The sequence below is a fragment of the Tasmannia lanceolata genome, unplaced genomic scaffold (assembly GCF_043159265.1).
Source record: "Tasmannia lanceolata isolate RefF3 unplaced genomic scaffold, GAP_Taslan_0.1 ptg000011l, whole genome shotgun sequence".
Lineage (NCBI taxonomy): Eukaryota > Viridiplantae > Streptophyta > Magnoliopsida > Canellales > Winteraceae > Tasmannia > Tasmannia lanceolata.
This window is the reverse complement of record NW_027518688.1, coordinates 22,845,345-22,872,401: the sequence shown is the minus strand read 5'-3', so window position 1 is coordinate 22,872,401 and position 27,057 is coordinate 22,845,345. Positions and strand designations below refer to the sequence as shown.

At 38.3% G+C, this 27,057-nt stretch overlaps 1 protein-coding gene across 1 annotated transcript in view; it reads left to right on the top strand.

The window, feature by feature from the left end:
* LOC143886669 (uncharacterized) overlaps positions 1-27,057 on the top strand; it is a 96,407-nt gene that overhangs the window by 3,761 nt on the left and 65,589 nt on the right. Inside the window, exons 3-10 of the mRNA XM_077390730.1 lie at positions 2,040-2,133; positions 2,550-2,657; positions 6,747-6,863; positions 15,796-15,946; positions 19,735-19,982; positions 20,217-20,408; positions 26,324-26,400; positions 26,488-26,605. Of these exons, the coding sequence (XP_077246845.1) occupies positions 2,040-2,133; positions 2,550-2,657; positions 6,747-6,863; positions 15,796-15,946; positions 19,735-19,982; positions 20,217-20,408; positions 26,324-26,400; positions 26,488-26,605 (1,105 nt within the window). The remainder of the gene's footprint in view (positions 1-2,039; positions 2,134-2,549; positions 2,658-6,746; positions 6,864-15,795; positions 15,947-19,734; positions 19,983-20,216; positions 20,409-26,323; positions 26,401-26,487; positions 26,606-27,057) is intronic.

Sequence of the window (27,057 nt, the reverse complement as noted above, 5' to 3'; positions counted from 1 at the left end):
TTAAATGGCTACAGGAGCAACTCTAGATTACTCTGCCAGGTTTTTTTTGGATGTATTTGTTATGCCTATGTTCCTTTGCTATTCGCAAGAAGCTTTCTCTTAAGGCATTTATTTGTCTTGTGGCGGGATATAATTATGATCGTAGGGGATACTAGTCCTATTCCCTTGAAATTTGACAAATTTAATCTCCAAACACGTTTCACTCTATTGAATCATCTTAACATGCCGAGATTTACAGGGGCAAATTACTAACTTTATATAGTCACAATTCAGCAGCCTACATCACAAGGGAAACAATCTACTAGCAGTTTTTTAGTCGCCTACTATCATTCCACCGCAGCTGTCCTCTAATTCTATAGAGTAGCAACAAGTAGCTGGTAATATGCGGCACAATGATCAAGATTTTAATCAGTAGCAACATCATTAAGCAGATTAGTGGTAGAAAGACTGCCTCTGCAACACCAATCATTAGATGATGATGAGAATTCATTCCCAAATGCAATTATAAGAGCTTCTGTTGAGCTTCATCTGCCCTACACTAAATTCTATATTTCAAAAGAGGCGAAGAGACATTTTCTTCGCTCTAATCACATTTTAACCACCGAGATTCAGAAAATTCATGAACCTGCTTCATTTGATGAAGTAAAAGGTGGATTGTATCAATGATTGATGGGATGTTTACATGCTATGGAAATTATACTTCGGAGATTATCCCTAGAGTCCTAGACTAGTAGAGTAAAATGTTTTTGGCTGCAAACAGATATATGGGGTCAAGTATAAAACTGATGATGCAATCAAGGGCTATAATGCTCATCTACCATTGAAGGGTTTAAATAAAAAATGGCCGTGATTATGATGAGACGTACCCAGTTGTTATGGCTAACACTGTTTGATTAATTCTTTTTCTTGCACATATGTATGATGCCCTTTTGGCCTTTTTCATTAAATGGACAATAAAAATGAACTTTTGCATGGGTATTTATGGAGCAACAACGATCAAATCTATTGTTTTTCTCTCATAGAATTGTTTGTGAAGATCTATTGGATTATTTGTGTGATCATTCAATTCTCTATCAATTTTTCTACTTTTGGTGGATTCCCAATAGTTTTTGTTCTGTTCTGTTCCTCTTAGTAAAATTGTTCCCTTTCGGAAAAAAAACTTCTAATGGATTCTTTTTGTAACGACCCGATTTCCGTACCCACCTATGAGGCCATTTTTATATTTATATATATATATATTTTTTACCGGTTCTTACATTTTTATCCAGTCAAAAGGGTTTATTGTTTACAAATTAATGTTTACTTAGATACAGATTGGACAGGCCATTCAAATAGTGGGAGACTTGTGTCGGGTTGCTGTGTGATGATGAATGGTTTCATTATTTCATCAAGCACTGAGAAGCAAATAACTGTTGCTAGGCCTAGTACAGAGGCTGGATGGAGATCAGTGCATACTATTACTGATAAACTGGCATTTATTCACCACCTAAAGCATGAATTGAGGCCACTTTTACACTCTTGTGGCCTTCATTGTGGTGATCAAAGTGCAATCTAACTGTATTTGAATTCAGTCTTTCATGTGTGCACAAAAATTGTTGAAATTTATCATTTTGTGCATGAAGCAATAGAGGGTGGTGAATTGGTTCCGGAATACATTTCTTCATTTGAAAAAGTGCCTGATATTTTACTAACTCTCTTAGGAGATTGATATCAGTTTCTAGTTAACAAGCTATTCATCTTTTTAAATTTTTTTCAATATTTCTGACAAAATTACTTAACAAACTTTTGAGTCTTGTAGCAGCTGCTATTTTGAGTTCATTGCTATATTCACATGCTTAATCTTATCCATACACAAATAACTGGCTTTAGTTGTATGTTTGGGATTTCACTTTTTTCATTTACTCAGTTATCACATTCACGATTGCCTAACATTTTATGGAAGTTTTGGCAGAGAAAATTAACTCTTTTTTTCTTCAGTTGGCAAGAAATAATTCTCTGTTACATACTTACATTTTCCATTTTCTGCTGTTTATGGAAAGACACGAGGAGGAGTATTGTTCGATGTATGGTATATGTGGACAACGCAGTGATGGGAAGGTTTTGAACTGCCCTTTTGCTTCCCCTTCTGTGAAGGTATTTACTAAGAGGTCTTCTTGCTTCTTCCCAACTTACCATTACTGGTGTTTGTGACACTTTATTGCCTAGGTTGTTTGTCTTTTATATTTGCTCTAATTGATTATATGGCATTATGAAGGCATAAGTTGTATCACGAGAAGGTCCTTCTTTGATACTAGAGTTGCCTTCATTGTCATATTAATTTTTCTTAGAATGAGTACATTTATCTTTTTCGCCATGACTTGTTCCGTACACTTTTCTTGCTGTTGGGTAGTTTGATTCTGTTTGATGTCATTAATCAGAAATTTATAAACCAGTTATGTCATGATGATCTGGTAATTATTTAATTTTATGTGATTCCTAGCCAGTCATATATTTATAAACCAGCTATGTCATGATGATCTGATAATTATTTAATTTTTTATGATTCCTAGCCAGATGAATTGCTTTCTTCAAAAATCCAAAGTTTGTGCCCAACAATCAGTGGCAATGTTTGCTGCACCGCGGATCAGTTTGAAACACTGCGTGGGCAAGTGCAACAGGTAAGATTGTGGTAGTATATGGTGGCATTTTTATATTTCAAATGATATTCTTTCTACAAGGTGGAATGGCCTTACTCTTGTCTGTAAGTTAAGGTAGAAAGTTAATTTTCCATGTTAATTCTCATGCATGGAGTAACTACTCAGCCCCAATCATAGGTATGCCGTTTCGTTTGGCATTCATTTATACCATTGGCATTCATTTATGCCGTTTCGTTTGACATTCATTTTGGCTAGTGGAATTGGGACGTGCTCGTGTTTTTTGTGTGTTTTGATATTCTGTTTCGGAAAAGATGGTATGCCCGGAGTTTTTTTTTAAATAATAAATAGTTAAAAAATGAAAAATTATTAGAACATATAGAGACAATTGTCTCAATAAAGTTTAACTAAAAAAAGATTTTATGATTTAAAAAATTCAAATTTATTGCAATTCAACAATGAAACTAAGAAAATTTAGTCATGCATAATGCTAAGCGCTAACTAAACTAAGAAAATTCAGTCATGCATAATGCTAAGTGCTAACTAAACTAAGAAAATTTAGTCATGCATAATGCTAAGTGCTAACTATAAATATTACAAATAAAAATAAAGATTAAATTGTTCAAATTTCTCATAGGCCAAATAAAAATAAAGATTATAAATATTACATGAAAGAATACAAATAAAACCTAAAATGTAATATGGTGTTCAAGTAGCTTGTATTCTGTTGGTGATCGATCAGGTTTGGACCGTATGATTTGTACCAACTGCTCGGGACTAGCTATGCATTGAATTGGCTGTAGGGTTGCATGAGCGGGCAATTTCACCGGTGAAAATGGGGATCCGCCCCGCCCCGTCCCGTCCCGCTCGGGGCCGAGATTCCCCCGATCTCAGTGGGGATGGGGATTTAAAAAATTCCTCGGAGCGGGGACGGGGATGGCCCCGCCCCGCCCCGCCCCATTTCAATATGCAAGATATTATGAATACCCTATTATTTTAGTACTGTTTGTGTTTTTTTTTGTGAACAATAAACATTTCTTTTAGGTTAGTGATATTGGCACTACTATATTTTGATAAGTGCACAAATATGGCCTGTCTTTTCTTCTTCATGGGGCGTTAAAAAGCATTTTTTTGAGGCAGGGCAGGGATGGGGATTAGGAATTCCCCATGGGGCGGGGATTCCCTGACATCCCAGAAGCGGGGATTCCCTGACATCCCAGAAGCGGGGACGGGGATTCCGCAAGGGGACGGGGAATGCAACATCCCCCCCCCCGCGCCGTTGCCAGCCAGCCCCCCTCGCCCCCTTCTCCCTACTGAGGGTTTGGGGGCAGAGCCCTTGATATTATATAATAAAGGGGAGGAGGGAGAGTGAAAGAGCACACAGTCACAAACTAATCCATCACCATTAACTTCGTTTTGATGAAAAAAAATCACCAAAAGGGATGGATTTTGATTCCGTTCAAGTTGGGGAGTGTGAAACTACTGTTACTCCCAAAGCTTAAGCTGTTGGAGAAGGTGTTATTTAATCTTTTATACTTGAACACTCCCTTCACGTGTGGCCCCTCTTTTTAGGGTTGGCCTACACGTGGCACATGTGGCCCCTCTTTTGGGTTGGGCCATTGCATGTGGATTTTTGCTATCAAGGAGGTTTGAACTCAGGACCTTTGCTCTGATACCATGTGAAACTACCGTTACTCCAAAAGCTTAAGCTGTTGGAGAAGGTGTTATTTAATCTTTTATACTTCAATAGGGAGAAATCACAAAAACATGCTCTCAGAGAAACCTCCTAAAATCCCAACACTGTCTATGCAGTGGAGAAAGTAGGGGTTTGATGGGGTTTTATAGCCCTCATTCATTTACTGGGTAAAAAGGACACAAAATACCCTTCAAACGACCATAAAATACTGCCATTAAAAAACAACCATAAAGACTGCCTTTAAAAAATAGCTATACAAAAGTAGAAAAAGGGAAATGATTTCAGCACAACTATGTTTTGATACATGCGCTCATGTATCTTGTCTTTTAGCATTTAACTGTCAGGTAAGTGCTTTTTGGGGACAGTAAAAACCCTTTTACAGCTCTTTAAGTATGAAAGACAAGAAACATGAGCGTCTTGTATCAAAACACGTTAGTGTTGAAATCATTTCCTGTAAAAAAAATAAGGTCAAAAGGTTAAAATGCCAAAATATAGCCTTTGGACAATATTTTTGGAATTTTCAAAATAAAAATATGATTTGAGATGAAACGGAACGAAACATAACGTACAAAATGAATTTATATTCGAGACGCTTCATTCCTATTTAGTGTATCGGTTTTCCTATTGGTACGAAATGTTTCCTCCATTTTGTACAAAACAAAATGGGATTGATGACTGTGGCTCCAGTATTATAACTTACATCGGTATTATGTTCTTTTGCTGAAGATATACCAATAGAGACATCTCTATCGGTGGGAAGTCTGACGATCCACCTTGCTTATAAAAGAAGCCCCCTCAAAAAAGTTCGTCTCTCCTTTGCAGTTGCTCCACTCAAACTAAGTACTAGGTATTTTTCTCCACCCACACCTGTCCTTAAAATGACCATGCTCAAGGAAGGCGTCTCTTTGAAGGTTTTTTCTGTTCGTTTTAGGTGCTTCCTGTGAAACCTTCCTCTTGAATGTTGTCCTGCACCTTTACTTTACTGCCCCTTCTTTCCTTCACCACCTACATCCCCTTTATTCGGTTTTTGCCCTTGCCTTCATCCATACCCACTACTAGTCCTTTGCTTAGAGTTTTTCCTCCCTATTCCTAATCTTTGTTTGTTCTCTCTCGGTGCTTGCCATTTGGGAATAGTGGTCAGTTTCTTTGGTGGGCCCTTGATGAGAGAAGCAATGGTAATACCATCTTTTTGTTGTAGGTTTTTCTGTTGAAGTTTTCAAGCTAGATTTATGCAACATCTAGCTTTAGTTAGTTTTCAACTTTCCATGGCTCTATAGATTATCCATATTGGGCAAAATATTTGTAGAAAACCGAGAGATCTTCAATATCTCAAAATAGGATCAAACACGATGTGTAGCAAACGTCAAGAAGAGATGCAAGAAATACAATCACACAAAGCAAGCACACATGATTTACATGGTTCGGCTGTGTGCCTACTTCCACGCGAGAAGACTTACACTATTTCGGTTCAGGGTTACAAAACTCTTTTTGAGTTTTTGAGTTTTTGAGTTTTTGTTCTCTCGGCCAAGAAAACTCAAACAAAACCACACAACCCATAACCCTAATACGTGGCTTATATATCAATGCCACTACGTCAAGAAAATTACCAAAACACCCTTTAGTGCAGAAATGAAAATTAAATTACTGAAATATCCTTTAGCTCGTCCCACGTGTCTGTCGCGCACATTAGACCGTCAGGTTACCATATCACTGCAAGAATACAAGACATCTGCACAACAGACAATATTATTCTTCAGTGTTCACTAAAGCCTTATTTTGTATTATTATTGCTGCTTCAATTTTTTCCAGGGGAGTTCTTTCTGCTGCATGCATTTGGTGTAATATGTTCAATGAAATTGAACTTCCAAAAGTGAGAAAAGTTCTGTACTCTTTAGACTATTTCCCATATTACGTGGTTTTCATGTTTTGGTCATGTCCCATATCATATATGTATCTTTCTGTTTTTTTCCCGTACATTTTCATTGTAAAGCCCCTCCAGCCATGGTTTCAAATTTCGGTTTCGGTGACCGAAATTTCGGCCAAAATCTGACGAAACCATTATAATTAATATTTTATTCCATACCAAAATTTGGCCGAATTACCGAAATTACAAATTTCGGTCGAAATTTCGGGGTAAATATTAAATAATTAAAAAAATCGAGATTTTTGGTGAATTTCGTTAATTTTCGTACGAAATTTCAGTCAAAATAATGTAACGTTTCAGGTATCCACAATTTCGGTTTCGGGGTTTACCGAAACCCGAAATTTCGGATTTCGGTCGAAATTTAAAACCATTCCTCCAGCTGATTTCACATTGCTTTCATGTAGCCTTTGCCTAAAAAATATTATTGTAGGACTTTGGGTGACCTCAATGCTATTTACTTACATTTCATGGTTTTTGGTAACTGTTTTTGCAGGCAGTTCCTTTTCTTGTAGGCTGCCCTGCATGCCTGAGGAACTTCTTAAATTTTTTTTGTGAGCTTTCCTGCTCTCCAAATCAAAGCCTTTTCATCAATGTGACCTCTATTTCTAAGGTATGCAGTTTTTTCCCAAATTAATTTTAGAGGATTTTATTTGTTTTTAAATTGAGTAATATCTTTTCTCCTCCTTGACATTTAAATAGGTCGATGTTGGTGATGTGTTGTGAAACTTGGTTATAAATTTTAATTATCCTTTGAGCGCTAGTTAATGATTCATATGAACTTGCGAGTTTGGCCTGATATAGTAGTGGTATTAAGTGGCTTCTTTTAGTCACTGTTAGTGTTGCATTTCTTATTTTATCCATTGCTGATTTCTTTGAGTGATTCTTCTGACATGTCACTATATTGGTATGGTTATGGATTTGAATGTTTCTAAAATGACCTGAGCATTTTGGTATTAATGTTGTAGCATGGTACTTCATAAAATTTCCTATTTTATTTTACTCTTGTGGGTGGTTTTGATTATAGATTGTTTACTCCATATTGTTCCATTTCAATAGGAGCCTTCAAATTAATTTGCCCAGAAACAGGCATTGGATAAGCCTTTAGTTGCATTGAGTGGCCCTTTTGTTATGGGCTGTTGATGATAGCAAAGTTTCTAAGGAATACTTAAATTGTTACTGTTGATGATGGAGAAGGAGAAACGTTGGGAGAGAGATGGAGAAAAGTGAGAGTCAAAATCAGACCTCTCAGAATATGATATATATATATATATATATATATATATATATATATATATATATATATATATTTTACTAGGGTTGTACGATGAGAAAGACTAAAATACCCGTAGATGGGCACATAATTACTTAACTCTTCTAACACCCCTTTCAAGCTGGAGTGTATATGTCATACCACCCCAGCTTGTTACAAATATTACTCAACTTAGACTTTCCCAATGGTTTGGTAAACATATTAGCCATTTGATCTCCAGATCGAGTAAACACAGTGCATATTTCTCCCTTTTGGAGCTTCTGATGAATGAAATGACAATCCACTTCAATATGCTTAGTCCTCTCTTGAAAGACTGGATTTGAGGCGATATGATTAGCTGTTCTATTACCACATTACAAGGATGCTGGAGAAGAGGGAGGAATGCTAATGACACACAAAAGGGACCTCAACCAAGTCAACTCCCCACAAGAACCATAGCTCGATACTCTGCCTCCACACTAGATCTAGCCACTGCATCTTGTTTCTTACTCCGCCATAATACCAATGTCACGCCCCAGCCCCACTGTGTAAATATTGTCCGGTTATGGTCTTCCACCCTCTCCGGGTTTTATTTTCAGCAGCACTAACCGTGCCCAACCCACTCCCCAGGCCGCCCCTTGGAGATGCTGAAAATACGTCTACACAGGGAGAGGGGAAATCCACATATATAGCCCAGAAACTTTTCCTCCCTTTCCGATGTGGGATCTCACAATCCACGCCCTTGGGGCCCAGCGTCCTCCCTGGCACACCATACTGGATGGAGGTCCCGCTTTGATACCATTATGTCACTCCCCGGTAATGTAGGACCGGGAAGAGAAATAGAAGAAAGAGGAGAAAGAGAAGAAGTAGAAGAGAAGGAGAAGAATAGGAGAGGAAGAAGTGAAGAATAGAAGGAGAAGAAGAGAAGAATAAGAGGAGAATAGAAGAGAAGAATAGAAGAAGAAACCTGTAGAGGGGAGAAGCCAATCAATTCAACTAATCATCCAAATCTTCCAATCCCTAATACATGAGGCCTATATATAGTCAATGGAACTAAAATTCCATGGAAAATAAAATCCTTAAAAATAACATGAAAAATAAAATCTAGAAACTAAAATAACATGGAAATAAATATTTAAAAGTCCTAATGGGCAAATATGCATTTTATTGGGCCTACAATCTGCATCATTCTCACTCGCTTGAAAAGAACTCGACCTCGAGTTCTAGTCCTCCTGGATCAAATATGCACACGACCCAATCAAGCAGTAGGAGTCGTAATCCGTCAGATGAACTCGTGATGTCTAATGCTTGCTACAATTGTGAGAGTAGCCTGATATGCCGGCGGAGCAAGAGGGAAGTAATCACATGGAGAATCATAAAGACGCGAATCTCTCTTGAGAATCAATGAAGCTGGGAAAATGGCAACATACTCCTCTTGGACTGGCGTGATGACTGTAGGTAGGACCAAGCTATGACCATCATCTAAAAGCTCATCACCGATAAGCTCATCTGTGGATATCTGATGCGGCTCAGCGATGTCAGACTGACAAATCTCCCGATGATCAACATGTGCACTGAAATCCTCTGTCTTAACCGCCACTTCATCTCGATCGGAGCATCTACTGGAGAATCGATACTGTCACCATGCTCATGTAATGATATGGAATCAGCAACTTCAGTAGACTGCTCGTGCTCTCCAAGCTCTAGCAGTGCCTCATCAATCACTGGACTCTCTGGCTCTATATCTTCCATCTCTGATTCTGTATCTGCTATCATGGACTCTGTATCTGACATAAGCATGGGCTCAACTTCGATAATAATCTCATCAACACTAGCATCTGGCTCCTCAATAGTGTTCGCAACTTCCTTCTCATGCATGTGGCGCTCCAAATATATGTTTTCTGCTTCAATTTCGGCGTCTCGTGCATGCCGGGCTGCGGCTTCACGTCCATGGCGAGCTGTGATTATTCGTTCACGCTTCAATCTTAGTTCATAGTTCATACCGATGTGCTAATATCGCATAAAAACTCATAAACTCATAACGAATCTCTTCCCATCGACGAAATGGAGGCCCGCCTTCGACAAGACGTGCTTGCACCATGCGAATCTAGAACGATTGGGCTTGTCGTCTCGCAGTTTCTCTAGCTCGGTAGATAGTCGCTCGGTGATTATAGCCATAGCACTCATGATATGCGTCTAGAGCATCGATCCACCGTAAACATGCATCCTCATAGTAGCTATAGGGAGTGTAGCCTTTAAAAGATCGATCGTCTTACCCAGCAAAATATGGAACAAATGGCGGAGCCATTGAGATTAGTGTCAAAAAATGAATTCAACAGTCTTGTCTGTCTGTCATGTCGAAAGGAACACAATGCTTTTCACGGATCTCACAGATCGGATTCTTGGATTGTTAGGATACGGATGCCAAAAGTTGCTCGAAGTAGTGGTTGCGCTAATTGCTGGCTTCTAATAAGGGGCTGGATAGACTCTAAAAGTTGTTACGAACAACTTGTGTTGATGATGAACCAAATTTTAAGTAGAAATGGCCCGAATGAGGAGGGAGAGAAAATGGAGAGGAGAGATAAAGTATAGAGGGTGAGGGTTCTAATTTTTTTTCTCTTACTCACTGAACATGACAGATTGAAGAATCTTTCATGTTTTTTGTTGCTTAAACTGCGGGGGTGCCCAAGGAAGAAAGGTGAGGTGTTATGCCTTTAAGAGAAAAGCAAAGGCGAGTGCACACGGGAAAAAAGGGGGTCGGAATCTATTTAGTAAGGTAACTAACATGTAGGGGGGTGCTCAAGGGAAAAGTAGGGGGTCTAAATCTGTTAAATAATTTAAAGGGGGTGTCCAATGAAAAATGGGTGGTGTTTGAAAAGTTGCCTTTTTCTTTTTTCTTTTTTTGGTTCGGTAGATGAGTGGTCACTGGTCACGTGAACCCACTTAAAATGCAAAGGGTGGAGAAGTAGTCTTTACCTGCTACTACAGTAGTACAATTTACTAGTAAGGTAAAAAAAGGTAAACTTAAAATATTTCTGACCTGCCACTGCAGGTTTTAGGTAGAGAGGAGAAAGTCTTTCTAACCTTCTCAATAGATAACCTTACTTAGGTTTTTAGCAGGAAACTTGCTTGGCAAGTTATCTCATAACCCTATTATCTTTAGGAAGCCAGAATTGGTGAGATTATGTAGAGAACAAAAAGAAATAAGCTCACGTATCTTGCTCCCACGCAACAAAGAGAAAGAAGGGTGAAGTCCTGAAACTTCACGTCTCCTTGGTCGAGGGTGGAGAGGATGGATTTATTGGTTGTTGGGTGGACTGAGAAAGGGTTTGATGGACTAGGGAATAAAGGGTTTGGGGGCTGGTTTCTACAAAACAAAAAGAGGGTTTTGTGTGATGAAAACAAGGAGCTGCAAGGTCTAGGAGTTGATGGTGGTTTGGGTGGTTGGGCTGATCTTGTGGTGGTTCTGTGGAGGCACGTCAACCAGCTGGAACACAGAATTGTTGGCAAGCTTTGATGGATTTCTCAGATCGTTCGCTCCACAGAAAAAAGAAGAAGATTTGGGCGGTGGTTTATGCGGGGAACAATTTGTGGAACTTCAACGGACTTGGATCTTTCGCTCTGATACCAAATTTGATGTAGGACCGGGAAGAGAAATAGAAGAAAGAGGAGAAAGAGAAGAAGTAGAAGAGAAGGAGAAGAATAGGAGAGGAAGAAGTGAAGAATAGAAGGAGAAGGAGAAGGAGAGAAGAATAGAAGGAGGAGAATAGAAGAGAAGAATAGAAGATGAAACCTGTAGAGGGGAGAAGCCAATCATTTCAATTAATCATCCAAAACTTTCAATCCCTAATACATGAGGCCTATATATAGGCAATGAAACTAAAATTCCATGGAAAATAAAATCCCTAAAAATAACATGGAAACTAAAAATCCTAGAAACTAAAATAACATGGAAATAAATATTTAAAAGTCCTAATTGGCAAAGATGCCTCTTATTGGGCCTACAATCTGCATCACCCCGCCCCACTGTGTTAATATTTTCCGGTTCTGGGTCTTCCACCCTCCCCGGTTTTGTTTTCTAGCAGTACTAACTGTGCCCAACCCACGCTGCGGGGCCCGCCCCTTGGAGATGCTGAAAACGTGTCTACACAGGGTGAGGGGAAATCCACATATATAGCCCAGAAACTTTTCCTCGGAAAAAACGTGTCTACACACAGGAAGGGGAAATCCACATATATAGTCCAGAAACTTTTCCTCCCTTTCCGATGTGGGATCTCACACCAAATTTTTTCCAACAAAGATACAATATCCGGTAGTTGAGCACCAGTCTGCCGAAGATTGTGGCCAGTCTGCATCAGTGAATCATTCCAACTTCACGTGATTATGTTTTCCGAAGAACATGCCTTCCCCAGGAGCACTCTTCAAGTGCTAAAGTATTTGAAGAACTGCTCCCCAATGGGAGTTACACGGAGAACTCATAAAATGACTTAACATTCTCATTGCAAAGGAGAATAGCAGGATAGTCTCAGTCAAGTAGATTAATTTGCCAACCAATCTCCCATTCCTGCCCGGATCTTCCAACAACTCTCCTTTATTGGATAGAGCTTCACATTAGGGTCCATGGGTACCTCACAAGGTTTCGATCCCAAGGATCCTATCTCGTCTAATATATCCAGCACATACTTCCTCTAAGACTAGGAAAGACCATCACGAGAATACGCCACCTTAACTCCTAGAAGATACCCGAGACAACCTAGATCCTTGGTGCAGACTCTGTCTGAAGAAATTCTTTTAGCTTTTGTATGCTGTCCTGTTATTTCATGCAATAACAATATCGTTTACACAGACTATCAAGAAAATATGTCCAGCATCGGAGTGAGAACTGAACACTGAGTGATCAACATCACACTGCTTCATACCAAAGCGCTTAACAGCCTCGCTAAGGAAATTTTTGGATGCATGGCATAGACTTGGAGAGTAGTAGAATATAAGTGGTCAAAAGGGAGGAGACAATAATTGGATTTGTCCAGAATTACCTTAGAGAATAGTTGGAAGTAGTGTTTGGTTGCACGGCATAGGTTCAGAGAGTAGGGAAATAAGAAGGGGGTGTCATTACCAATAGAGTGAGAAAAGAGAGAGAAAGGGAAGAGGGAGAAAGAGAAAAAAGCATCATTCCCAAGGATTTTCAAGCAAAATTCTACTCTTTTTTGTGAATTGGTTTGAAATCTATAAAGAGGGGGCAAGAATTCCATTTCAGCATACATGCAATAATTACCTAGGAGACATGCCAAGGAGTCTCCTGGATGTTCAATGCAATATTGGCAACCAAACGAGGAATGGCATCCCAAATTCAACCAAAATTTCGACGTAAAGATTTTGTGCAATGAAACACACCCTAAATCTTCCGAACCACGCTCAAAGAGATTGCTTCAGTCCATAAAGAGCCTTATGAAGACGGCATACTGATGTCATCTCAACTTGAGCAACATACCTAGGAGGTTGCTTCATGTAGGCTTTCTTAGTCAGGTCACCATGCAGAAAAGCATTCTTCACATCCAACTGATACAGTCGCCAACCCAATTTACAACTAATGAGATAAGAACCCAGATAGATGGAATTTTTGCAATCGGAGAAAACGTCTCAATATAATCCACCCAAATTTCTGAGTGTAGCCCTTCGCAACTAAGCGTGCTTTCAAATGCTCAGTTGCACCACCCGACAAATACTTAATTGAGAACACCTATCGACATCCAACAGTCTGAGCACCGGGCGAAACCAAAACCAACTGCCAAGTGCCATTGGAGTGAAGACCATCCATCTCAGCATCCATGGCGGCACGCCAACCTGGGTGAGCTAACGTTTTTGCAACAGACTGAACCACACTTTGTATCATTACGACAAACCATGATTTCGACGAATATTTTGATTCAGTCAAACTATTTTGATTTCGACGTGCACCGACATGAAATCCACATGGATTCATTTAAGTGCAAAATCTCATTAAAATTTGATTCAATTCTTATGATTTCAGTGGAATATCGTCGACATGATCAAAACAGTGAATATTTCTACCTTTAATAATTTCAAAGTTAGACAAAAATTCCAATAGAAAGACTGCGACAAAAAAGTGTAAAAGGATAGATTTAGGGGATCTTACTTAATTTTCAGAAAAAGAAGAAGGGAATCTTACTTGTATTTCCATCGCCTATATGAAGTAGTCAGCGTCAATGTGGCCGTTGGCCGTCGATGTCTCTGGTTCTGTCGCTCTTGATGTGGCCATCGATCATCACTGCTATTGTTTGCGTGAGAAGATGGGAGGGTGTGAGGAGAGAAGGTAGATAAGAGGGTTTTAGGAAGATGAGCGCATTTCAAGTTACGAAAAGATCATCTTTTCATTTAGGTTATATGAAAAGATGTGGTGCCCCAAGGATAGCTCCTCCTTTATATTAAAGCCCTGTTTGGATTTTATGTTGATTAAAAAACCCTCCTTTTTACCAAAGCCCTATTTTGAATGTAGGAAAAATATTTCTTGTAGAATTTTTTTGTTTCCACAATTTAGAGGGAAATGATTTGGTGACAACTTATTTAGAGGGATATCATTATAAGTTGAAGGTCTCTCTAAATATAACTTGAACTGCAGATGTTTACTTTTTTTCATGTGTAATCAAACAATGGAAAAGCTGGAAATTCTATAAAAGTTTTTCTTTTTAAAAACTTGTCCTAAAAATTCCTGCAATCCAAGCAAGGCCTAAGCATACCCCTTTTAAACTATTATTTCTAAAAGTATGATTATGGCATATTATATGAAGCTATGTTATTTGCATATGCAATTAATTGATGTCATATTGGTATAAAGATAATTAACCTATGTAATTTAGGAAATTACATTGTAACAAACTTAAAAACATAGTTACTTATGCTTAAATTATATATTTACTATTTCATATGAACACATGTCAAACTCATGATACCCTATGTTAGTTCGGTATTAACTTAAATGAACACATGTCAAACTCGTAATAACCAATGTTCGATAATTTTCCAAAAAAAAAAAAAAACCCTATGTTCGGTATTTACTTAATTAAAGTAAGTTATGATGTTTAGGTTATGTTAATTAATTTATTATTTCGGCATATTAATATCAAAGCAAATTATTATAAAGCTAAATATTTACTGAAATCATCAAATGATAAAAAATTCTCGTTATGTCACAAGTGTAGCCTTCACTAAAGGATACAACTCCAGTCACTCTGTCATTGAAAGTATCAAAAAATTCCCTCATTGAGCAAACATAAACAAAATATATTAAATTTACCATTCAAAAAAATAAAATAAAATTCAAATAATCAAAAAATAATAAATTTTCAAAAAATAGAAAAAAAAAATATTAACTATAAACAAAAAAGGAAATAATCAGAAAAACCTTTTAGTCAAACAATAAGTAATTAAGTATTTCAGACATGTGCGACAGCACTTGTCACTAGGTGTTTGATGCTATTAAGCCATTATGGACGATTTTATTGCTTATATAATGGTTTCTAAGTGTCTATTTATGCTTATTCTAGCATTTCCTGAAGTTTCATCTTAAAATTCCATCATTTGCATATGTTTTCATATGTTTCCTTGATTGTACAAGATTTCCACCAAAATTTCCAATCAAAACCGAAATGTTTTCGCTTCCATGGCGACCCAAACGAAAGTCGAAACCCAAATTTAAAACCTTGCGACAAATCACACCATTTCTTAAAGGTTAGTGCCATGCATTTTCAAGCTACTCGGCCTGCAAACACCGCTAAGTCTATATAGAGATGCTTCGAGTGACTGGAGTTTTCATTACACTACTGACCCTCAAAAATAGGAGGGTGAGTAAAGTGTAATGAAAGCTCCAGTCACTTGCTAGCATAGCTTATCTCCTGCCCCTTTCAGAGGGGAACCAGTGACATACTAGCATTAATTGCTATTTAATACACTGGACATAAATATACACACCATGGTCCCTACACACATGTGCCCACATCATCTCACATTACGTATACATATGTGTAAGTTTCTTCCTACACCATCAGAGACCATACATCATCCATGTGATTTAACTGGTAACGTTCAATGTCAGCTATTGTTTTCATGTGCATTTTGGTTGTTTCTTGATTTTGGAAGAGTTGTTCTTTTCCTTGGGGGCAAATATTTTTCTTAACATATTTAGAAGTAACGTATTTGCTGGCGGTTCAGCTTGTTGTCAGACTTTGATAAGTAGCTGTTTCGTCGATGGAAACTTATTTATTTTTTGTTTTAGGTAAATAACAATTTGACTGTCGATGGCATTGACTTTTATGTAACTGATTCATTTGGTGAAGAGTTGTATAACTCTTGCAAAGATGTGAAGTTTGGGACCATGAACACTCGGGCCATAGAGTTTATTGGTGCGGGTGCTAAAAATTTTAGAGGTGAGATGCTACTGAATTACAAAGAAATATTTTTCTTCATATTACTGTGTCTTATATATTTCATAAATTAGCATCAATTCCAACTTTTCATGGAAACTCGTTTTGCTTGTGAATTTTTTTTAAGTTTCTCGATTGTATAAATATATTTTTGTTGATAAATGAAGGATTGCTTGTCAAACGTGGTCGGATCTTTACAAATCTTTTTGTTGAACTTTCTGCATATCTAATACAATTCTATCTTCTATTGCTAATCTATAGTAAATTGTTGATCTCTGTGATGAAAAATTACTGTCAGTGATTTTTTTTTATCTTGAACGTATTTGTATAGTTCATTTGGTTTTGCTCGCTGTCTTCAATCCCTGAATACTTGGAAATTTGTTGCCCATAATTGCATATCGTAGTTTGCTTTTGTATCGATGGTTCATTTTAGTGCACTATGGGCTTGTATTAACCCATTTTGATATGTCTTTCTAGAAAGAAAAGGATTCAGCTAGGATCTTCGATGTCTAGCTCAAAAAATGCATGCTTGCGGGCGTAATAACAGTGTATTTAACAATGTTTATTGGAAATATAGTATCCCTGGGAGAACCGACCGACTGAGTTTACAATTAGCCAGGCCTTCGACTTCCACTGTTCAACTGACCCATCGACCTTGTGTTTGATTGTGTATACACACTTGCTTCCCACTGGCTTCTTTCAATTTGGCAAGTCTACTAATTCTCAGGTTTCACTTTTTACCTGGCCTGTATTTCGTTCTCCATAGCTTCCCACCACTTAAGATCAACTACCACCCAGAAAACCTAAAGGGAAGAGACATAACAGACACAAAAGACAAAAGCATGTCAGGACAGAGACAAGACAACATATGACACAAAATTAGAAGTTGTTTGCAAGGTACACTGACGCTTAGATTTCTGAAGAGCAATAGCTATATAAAGATTTTTATCTATCACATGAGTAGTGCTGTACAAATGTCTTATATTCTTGCAGTGATTCAACACCTTGGAGGACTACAGGGTATTTTAGTAATTTTCTTGATGTAGTGGCGTTGATATATAAGCCAGGTATTAGGGTTACGGGTTGTGAGGTTTTCTCTGAGTTTTCGTAGCTGAGAGAAAAGGAGGGTTTTGTAACCCTATTGAAACTCTTATCCTGTGGACATAAGCACTCTGCTGAACCACATAAATCTTATGTTCTTGCTTTATGTGATTGTGTTTCTTGCATCTTTTCTTGACGTTTGCTGCACATGCTGTTTGATCCTATTTTCAGAGATTATAGATATCTTGGTATTCTACAAGTAATATCAAGATTACCTGGGACTGTGGGTCCCGATTGGGTTCTTTGTTTAGTTGGAGGGTTTACAATTGGACTTTGCCATTATGAGGAGGCCAGTAATTCCTTCTCTCCATTCTTAGTCGCATAGGTAGTATAAGTAATAGGAGGTTCAAAAGTGACAGGTAGAGGAAATCGACTGTCTTTGACCAGAAACTCTCCACACTCCCCTTGAAGAGAGGACTGGGAACCAGAGAAAAAACGGGTAGACTCTAAGAAGGAAACATCCATAGTGATGCACAGGATCCAAACACATACCTTTTTTGAGTGGGAGAATAACCCACAAGCATACGTCGAACAATTTTAGGATCCAATTTATGCCGTGAAGGACTCATCAGATGAATAAAACTGAGACCCAAAGGCATGCAAAGGAAGGGAAAATACTGGGTTGTCAGGGCAAAGGATGTGAAATGGATATTTTAACCGAATATCTGAGAAGGCATCCAATTTATGAGATATGATGCCGCCAACATCACATACAGCCACTACTTCGGACCACAGAGCTCAACAACCACCCTTGAGCAACCTCAAGAAGGTGACAATTCTTTTCTGCCACACCATTTTGTTGTGGTGAGGACAAACAGGTGCTCTCAATGTGCCTCCAAGTATTTCTGCATCTTTCCCTCAAAATATTTGCAATCATTATCAGGATGGAAAACTTTAATTTTTGTTCAAATTTGGTGAGAACCAAGTAATGAAACTTTCTAATAATTTGATGTACTTTGACCTTGTCTTCATAAGGTAATGGTACAAGTATAATCATCAACAAATGTAATGAAAATGTGATATCCATCCACATAGGCAATAGGAGAGGTGCCCCACGTACCAAAATGTATAACATCAAATGAATGTGAACATCTATTCATACTTGCAGGATAAGATGATATACACTATTTAGCCAATTGACAAATATCACACACTAGTAACTCAAAAGACAGAAGATAAAGATTGTAGCAAGGAGTTTCTTGTATGGAGCTAAATCCATTGGGTGCTGAGATATTTTTGTGTTGACCAAAGTATTTGGATGGCATGATAGGAGGCTTTAGGTATGAAGTTTGATTGCATCATTTGGTTCAACTATGAATAGACAGTTAACCATTGTGGTGTTTACTAACATATTATTATAGAACTTTTAGGGTCCGTTTGTTTGCACCAAAAATTGGGAAAATCAAAGTAAAAGACATGTTTTCCTTGTCCTAGCATTGTTTGGTTTCCATTTGCTATTCACATTACAGTCCTTGTCGGCTGTAAAGTTTCCAAATGCAATCCTTTTTTACCGTTTGACTCTCCTCTCAAATCAAGAGAAAAAGGAAAGTAAAGAAATGGGATTCTGTTCCTTTTTCTTCTACTTCTATCTTACGCACATCCAGATGGACCCTTGAGTGTTTCCATTCAGGATAAATCTCATTAACCCTTGTCACTATGTAGTTCTAGATCAATTTAGTAAATTTGGTCCTGATATGCTGCATGCAAATTTCTGTTTGCCACACCCAAGATAAACTGATAATTATAAATTATTTGGTCCCTCAACATGATGATTCTCCTATCTCACAAAACAAAGATTTTCTCCTCGATAATCTGTCTGATGACAACAGTGAATCACCTCAAAAGATAACTTGGCTTGCCTAGTTCTCCGTCAACTAGCATACAAATTGCTTTGATTTCCAGCTGCTAACCCTCAACAAGATTTTTCTCCTATCTCACAAAACAAAGATTTTCTTCTCAATAATCTGTGCAATGATAACAGTGAAGCACCTAAAAAGATAACTTGGCTTGCCTGGTTCTCCGTCAACTAGCATACAAATTACATTGATTTCGATAATCTGTGCAATGATAACAGTGAAGCACTAAGATAACTTGGCTTGCCTGGTTCTCCGTCAACTAGCATACAAATTACTTTGCTTTCCAGCAGCTAACCCTCAACCAGATGTTTCTCCTATCTCACAAAACAAAGATTCCGAACACTCACTTGTTATGGGTCTTTTCCATTCCCAAACCCCAACAACCAAGTATTTCAATTGTTGTTTTGATTGTTCTTCAAATCCATAGCATCCCATATCAGAAAAATCGTAAGCAAAAGAGGAAAAAAACTGAGACATGCAGGAGGAAGACATGAATGAGAATGAGTAAGAGTATAAGACCATATTGACTTTTCTTGTGTGCAAGAGTAAACAAAAATTGTAGCAGAAATTGAAACAACTGTATACATGAAATTCTTTGCTAAACAAGGCAGAGCATTCTCAACTTTGGTCAAAGAGACGAACACAGCCCAGAGAATGATTAAAGAGCGTGACCATAACATCCAGATATATTGATACAACATGCTTGATTCTAACAATCGAAATGCACTATATCCTGTTTTCCTTTTTATATTATATTATGCTGTTATTTGAGCTTTAACTTTTTTGCTTTTTTTGCAACTGCTAATACCTATATTTTCTGTTTGTTTTCTGTAGAATGGTTTGCATTTATTGGTCGGCGAGCTGGTCTAGGTGTGCCTGGTTCACCATATGCAATTAACTTCCTATCAAATATTCCTGAGTCATCTGGGATGAAGCCAATGAATATATCTGTATATTCATGTAGTGACACTTCACTGGGTTGTTCTTGTGGTGATTGCCCTTCTTCTCCCACATGCTCTGATTTTGCACCTTCTGCTCCACACAACAAAGGTTCTTGCTCTATTAGAATTGGGTCTCTTAAGGTAAGAGCCAATTCCATATAGAACATATCGTCTTTGATTTTTAATGGATTTTTTATTCATAAAACATCTTGGATGTTACTTATGGACATATTCATGTGCATTTAGATGCTGAAATATTGATAACCAAGGCCTAATAAAATTAATGAATCCATGCTGTATATGTTGTCCCCTTTGTGGATCTTATACCTTAAATACCTTCTGCGGTTAACTGTATTTCATTTTTGATATATGCAGGTCAAATGTATAGAATTTTCATTAGCAATTCTGTATGTTCTTTTAGTTTCTGTATTTTTCGGATGGGGTTTTTTTCACAGAACAACGGGAAGGAGGGGCCCTTCGTCTAGAATGAAACTTTTGTTGAATGTTAAGGATGAAAGTGAACATGATTCATTGAACAAGCAGAAAGATGACTCCCACTCTATGCAGGTAAATACCTATTTGCTCTGGTATTTAGTGACAATTTCTTTTTTATCGTCGTCAAATTAATCCAATTTTTTTTCTGGGATTGGGCCTGTAGCTCAATGGTTGAGGCTTTGTATCTCAACCTTGATGTTGCATGTTCGATCCCAGCTTACCTACCAAAAAAAATAAAAATAAAAATAATCCAACCTTATAACTTGTACATTGGCATGAGTGTAGCACCGTGGTTCTTGCAGTGAAACTTAATTGCGAGATAGCTTTTGAAATTTTTCTGTGGAACTTTCAGTTCGCTTACCAAAAATAAAAATAAAAAATTAATCCAACCTTATAACTTGTACATTGGGATGAGTGTAGCACCGTGGTTCTTGCAGTGAAACTTAATTGCGAGATACCTTTTGAAATTTTTCCTTGGAACTTTCAGTTCGCTTAACTTTGGGCTTACCAGCTTGACATTGCTGTTATCTTTGAGAGACTTCTTTCTCAGAAGTACGATTGAATTCAGAGATTTGAACAAATGCAGAATAATGAAATTCAAATTCCCGACCATGCTTGCGTGTTTTTTTTTTTTTTTTTTTTTGTAATTTTTATGTTTGCCTATTTGTGCACATGCGCTACCACCCTCCAATAGATTGATTTCTGCTTTCTATTGTTGTACTTTTTGGGTGGAGTAACCAAAGAATATGAGGTTAGAAAATGTTGTAGTAGCGATCATGAAGACTCTAAATCAATGCATCAACTATACTCATTTTGCCACGTCAAACTCGGGGGATGTCATGGAAATCAGGGAGATATCAATATTTTCTACCTTATTTTTCGTACTCTTGTAGAATGCTTATTTGTCTATCTGCATGTCTTCATGTTTGTTATGCCTTCGGCTGTTACTTATTAATTTATCCATCATGTGCATGCCATTGGGCTGTCCATGTTTCATCTATCTTAGACCTTGTGTTTGTGCCTAACACACACATCTCCTCATCCAGTTACATATGATAGTTTATTTTTCAAAGAAATACTTATTGACTTTAGTTTCTGGCACAATATTATTATAGTCCAAGAAAGAGGGGCCCTTCCCTGATGGATATCTGACTCTTTTAAGGATATCTTTGATTTCCTCTTGCTGACAATGATTTCAATTGCTTCTGCATTCATGCGGAAGCAATTGTCACTCGTACATGCTAACTGCGATGTACCTCTTTCTGTCTTGAGGATTTGGACAGTATAAGAGTATCGATAGCATTTATCAAATTCCTTGGAGGCACGTGCCTTGCTTTGTTTCCTTGGTCTTCTGCACCTGTGTTTAAAAACTTGTTGACTCGACTTGGAGCTCGCCTGAGTCGACTCCCTTTTACCTTGGCCGCTTTCTGCGTTGCACCGCATTCCGCGTTTCGCCTTGTAGAGTCAATAAAAATTCCTTTGACTATCCCGAGTTATGACCGCGTCAACCACGTTCTTGGCCGCACCCACGCCAAGTTGACAACGATTTTTCTTGGCGACGTTCCGCGTCATATCCTCGTTTTTAAACACTGTTATGCTCTATACAAGTATTCATTAAATATTTTTTATTGAAAAATATTTCATAAATATTTCATAAATATTAATTTTTGATTGGTGATGAGGACATTATGATGGAGTTGGACCTGACTACTCCATTATGTAAGTGTTGTCTCGGATCCCTTTCCTCTTACCCTACGGTCTTTGGCTGTGTTTGCATTGTTCACACCCTTACCCGAGGGCTAGATAAATTGGATCTTCGGGCAGAGCGTTGTGTCTTTCTGGGCTACTCTCCTACCCAAAAAAGTTATTGGTGTTACAGCCCTCGACTTCGCCAGCCATTTGTTTTTGCCGACGTCACTTTCTTTGAGCCTACCTCCTTTACTGCTCCTGCTGAGAGCAGTCCCTTTGTATCCGAACCTCAGATTCGTCTTCCTTTTCCTGTTGTACATGATTCTGTCTGTTCACCCTCTTTACCATTGCCGCTGCCTTCGGTTCCTACTCCTTTTTCCTCAGCTCCTCCTCCTCCTCCAGCTTCTATACAGGTTTATCAGCGCAGACAACAGCTAGATGCCCCCAACCCTCCTCTCGAGCCATCATCCTCTCAGCCGGCGATCTCGGCTCATTCATCTCAGATGCCTCATGTTCCCTCTCCTAATGTAGCTAGCGACTCCCCTATTGCTTCACAGACTCGTTCCCGTTCTACTGCCCATCCTATTTCTCACTTTATCTCTTATGATCATCTCATTCATACTTTTCGCACTTTTGTCTCCTCTTTGTCTGCTATTTCCCTGCCGAAGTCTGTGCAAGAAGTCTCTTGCTCACCCTGGCTGGCGTGCTACTATGGACAGTGAGATGGACGCCCTTCAGACTAATCATACCTGGGATGTCGTTTCACCCCCTCCTAGCCTACAACCTGTTGGCTGTCGATGGGTTTATGCCATCAAATACTTTTCAGATGGGACAGTTGAGTGCCTTAAGGCGCGCTTGGTTGCCAAAGGGTACACTCAGACTTATGGAATTGACTACACCGAGACCTTCTCTCCCGTTGCTAAAATTTCCTCTGTGTGTGCGTGCTTATCTCTCTTGCCGTCAACCATGAATGACCTTTATATCAGTTGGATGTCAAAAATGCCTTCCTCCATGGCGACTTGGCTGAGGAGGTGTATATGGAGCAACCTCCTGGGTATGTTGCTCAGGGGGAGATGTCCTCCTCAGTACGCCGTCTTTGCAAATCATTTTATGTTCTCAAACAATCTCCTCGAGCCTGGTTTAGGAAGTTCAGTGATGCCCTCATGAGATATGGCATGAAGCAATGTGGAGTTGACCACTTAGTGTTTAGTCATCAGTCGAGTGTTGGTAATGTCCTTCTCATAGTCTATGTTGATGGTGTTATCATTACAGGGAGTGACACATGTGGCATACAAAAGTTGAAGGTATTTCTACAAAAAGAGTTCTCCACAAAAGACCTTGGTCGCCTTAGATATTTTCTGGGGATTGAGGTAGCTTACTTTGGTAGTAGCCTCTCTCTCTCTCTCTCTCTCTCTCTCTCTCTCTCTCTCTCTCACAACGGAAGTATGTTTTAGATTTATTAGATGAGACTGGATCCTTGGGTATGAAACCAACTGCTATTCCTATGGACCCCAAAACTAAGCTGCTTCCAGAAGAGACGACTTGTTAGAAGACCTAGGCAGGTATGGATGGCTAGTTGGGAAGCTCATATACCTCACAGTCACTCGCCCAGATATTTCATTTGCCGAGGGGGTTGTCAGACAGTTCATGAGTACTCCTCGTACCTCCCACTAGGCAGCTGTGATTCAAATCTTTAGATATTTGAGAAGCGCTCCAGGGAGAGGACTGCTTTTAAAAAAACATGGCCATATGACGTTAGGAGGTTTTTGTGATGCTGACTGGGTAGAGTCGCCGGCTGATAGTAGATCCACTACTTGATATTGCACCCTTGTTGGAGGTAATTTAGTGTCTTGGCGAAGTAACAAACAAAATGTTGTATCCAAATTGAGTACTAAAGCAGAATACAGAGCTATGTCACATACTGGTAGTGAGCTTATCTGGCTGCGCTCCCTTCTACCTGAGATTGGATTCTCATCATCTTCCCCAGTTGAGTTGTATTATTGTAACAATAACGCTGCTATCCACATTGCTAACGACCCGGTGTTTCATGAGCGTACCAAACACATAGAGGTGGACTACCATTTCATATGTCACATGATCAAACAGGGCGAGATATGCACTACTTTCACTCGGTCAGCAGATCAGCTTGCTGATTCCTTCACCAAACCCTTGAGCAAAGCTAAGTTAAGTGATATTTTATAACAAGCTAGGAATGAATAATACATACATTCTACCTTGAGGGGGAGTGTATGAAAGTATGTGTATGTGTGTGTTGATGCCTAAGGGCATAGTGGTCATTGTACTCTTCTCTCTTTATATAAATACATAAGTGAGGAGGAGCTATCCTCAACTCACTCTTTCTTTCTCTCATTCTCATCTCCTCTTCTTCTAATAAAAGAGATCATTACTGGTTATTATATTTCATCTACATGTTGTACTATGTCAGTCAGTCAGTCTTATGTTCGTTTGTTCTTAATGTTCAATCATTTTGCTTCTCAGAGTAAGGTTCATTTTGGCTCATAAAATGTTTAATCACACAAACTTAAGTGGAGAAAATGGCAAAGGAAGAGGAAGGAGAGGATGAAGAAGAAGATGGAGGCGTATTGCAATGGTGGTCCCTAGGCTAGGGTAAACACTAGGGCTTTGTTACCATGTTGAGAGAAGAGTAGAGAGAAGAAGATGAGAGGAAAATAGTGAATTGGAGATGAGCTCCCCCTCACTTACGTATTTATATAAGAGAGGAATAAGTACAAAGAACAAAATGTATACACTTCTAACGAAGTGAATGCAGGTGTACTGCAGATCTTTATGTGTTCAGGAGGTAATTTTTTTTGAACAATAAATTTTATTAATGAAAAAAAGAGGAAGTACAATGGCTGGAAAACCTAGCAAAAGAACATAAAAACAGACACTGCAAAACGGGCATCTCCTCGCACACCCTCAATAAATAAAATTAACCCCAAAATTTGCTAAAAAATCTGCCTTAGCGTTTTCTTCACAATGGATGTGGGTATATGAGCATTCAGAGCAAACAGACAACTGATCTTTCATTTATCAGAAGTAACTTCTCAGTCTCCAGGGATGATTACTAACTTCTTTGACCAATGATATAGTATTAAGAGAGTCACGTTCAATCCAAACTTCCTCAATTTCTCTATCCCCATCAAAGTAGCATCTATTGGATGACTATGACAATATCTATTTGCATCTGCCAATACTACATGATCATTAGCATCTGAAATAGCTGACCCCAACTAGTTTGGGACAAAGGCTTTGTTGGGTTGAGTAATTAGCATCTGAAATACTAACAGTGGTTCCTGCTTTCTGGGTCTCAGCTCGGCATTGTTCACTAATATGGCCATGCTTCTTCCATCAAAATTGAGTCTTATCTATTTGATGAATATCATCATAATACTTGCATATGCCAAAAATACATGACCATTAGCATCCGAAATAGCAAACCCCGGTTCCTGCTTTCTGGGTCTCAGCTCAGAATTGGCTTCTAATGTGAACTTCCTATCAAGTTTCTCTCGTCAAAATTCAGTTTTAATGATATCCCCCCCCCCCCCCCCCCCCCCTCTGACGGATATAATCCCTCCCTTTAACGTTTTTCGTTAAGTTTTAAGGCAAAGAAAAACGTTAAAGGGGGTGAATTTATCCTCATGCCGTGAACCATTCTCACCGAAACTGAAGGGGGGATTTTATCCGTTTAGGGGGGGGGGGGGGGGTGAAAATATCATTTCCCAAATTCTATTTAAGTATCTAGTATAGGGATGCTCATCCCTATACTAATTTTTGTTCAACTTACTCTGCAAATTGATTCCTTTGGTATTTGTAGTGATCTATTAAATATATAATATATGTTGAAATGAAGAATTGGAATGAGAAAGGGGAGGTGTAACATATATGCTATTTCCATGCTCATTACCTTTATTTGTGCTGCATATTTGCAATAACGCTCTTACTCTTGCAATAACGCTCTTAAAAAGGGGAATATACATGTGTTTTACTAGAAAATAACAAGTAAAGAGAAAACAACATGAATGCCCTTAGTAACAGCCATGATCCGCAACAACATTATACTTGTGCATAATCTTCAAAGGTTTAGTCTTGTCTTCATTTTTAAGATTGAGTGTTTATTATATTATTTATTTTGATCGTCTTGCCCTTTGATATCAATGACGCTCTTGGGTCATTTTCATTGTGTTAGCAATTAAACTATGCATACCTTAGATCTTTTGAATTATATTACTGCAGTTTTCACTGTATGTACTTGATTCTTTTTTAATTATTACCAGATGCGAGAAGGGAGTCCTAAAGTGATGAAAGGGCTGCAACTTTCTCTGGTGCAGAGTTATATGTCAAGTTTCTATAGGTTTCTGTCTATGACATCCAAGATTCATTATATTAATCTAGGCTTAAAAGGTTTGATTTTATTATTTATTTTTTCGTTTGCATGCAGGAGATATGGAACATGGGTTGCTAGGAACCCAACACTAGTGTTGTGTTCGTCATTGGCTGTTACTCTTCTACTTTGCCTAGGGCTAATACGATTCAAAGTGGAGACACGGCCTGAGAAGGTATCATATTGGCATCTTTAGACTTAGTTTTGAGCCAAGTAACCAACTTTGTATATAAGCTCTGTTATCACATGACTCACAAAGGTAACTAAATATCACAATATGATATGCTCTACCATACTATGCAGATCAGAATCTCTATTTATTATTATTAATATTAATAAATGAGGAGATAATTTTTTTTGAATGGTATAAATGGTATATTAAAAGCAAAAAAAAGGAAACAATCAAGAAAACATATGAGACTCATAGGAAGGGCCCAAATAAGATAGAAAAAGTAGAAAAGTAGAAGTTAAACCAGAAAGAGAAGTTACAAATGTATAAATCTGGCAAAGCTTTTGGATCTCCTTGTGGCTTGGTCGGAGAACCCCTGGAAGGCTAAAGGCAAAATTCTTTGGAAAGTATCCTTGCTACTATTTGGGTCCTATGGAAAGAAAGGAACACTAGAGTTT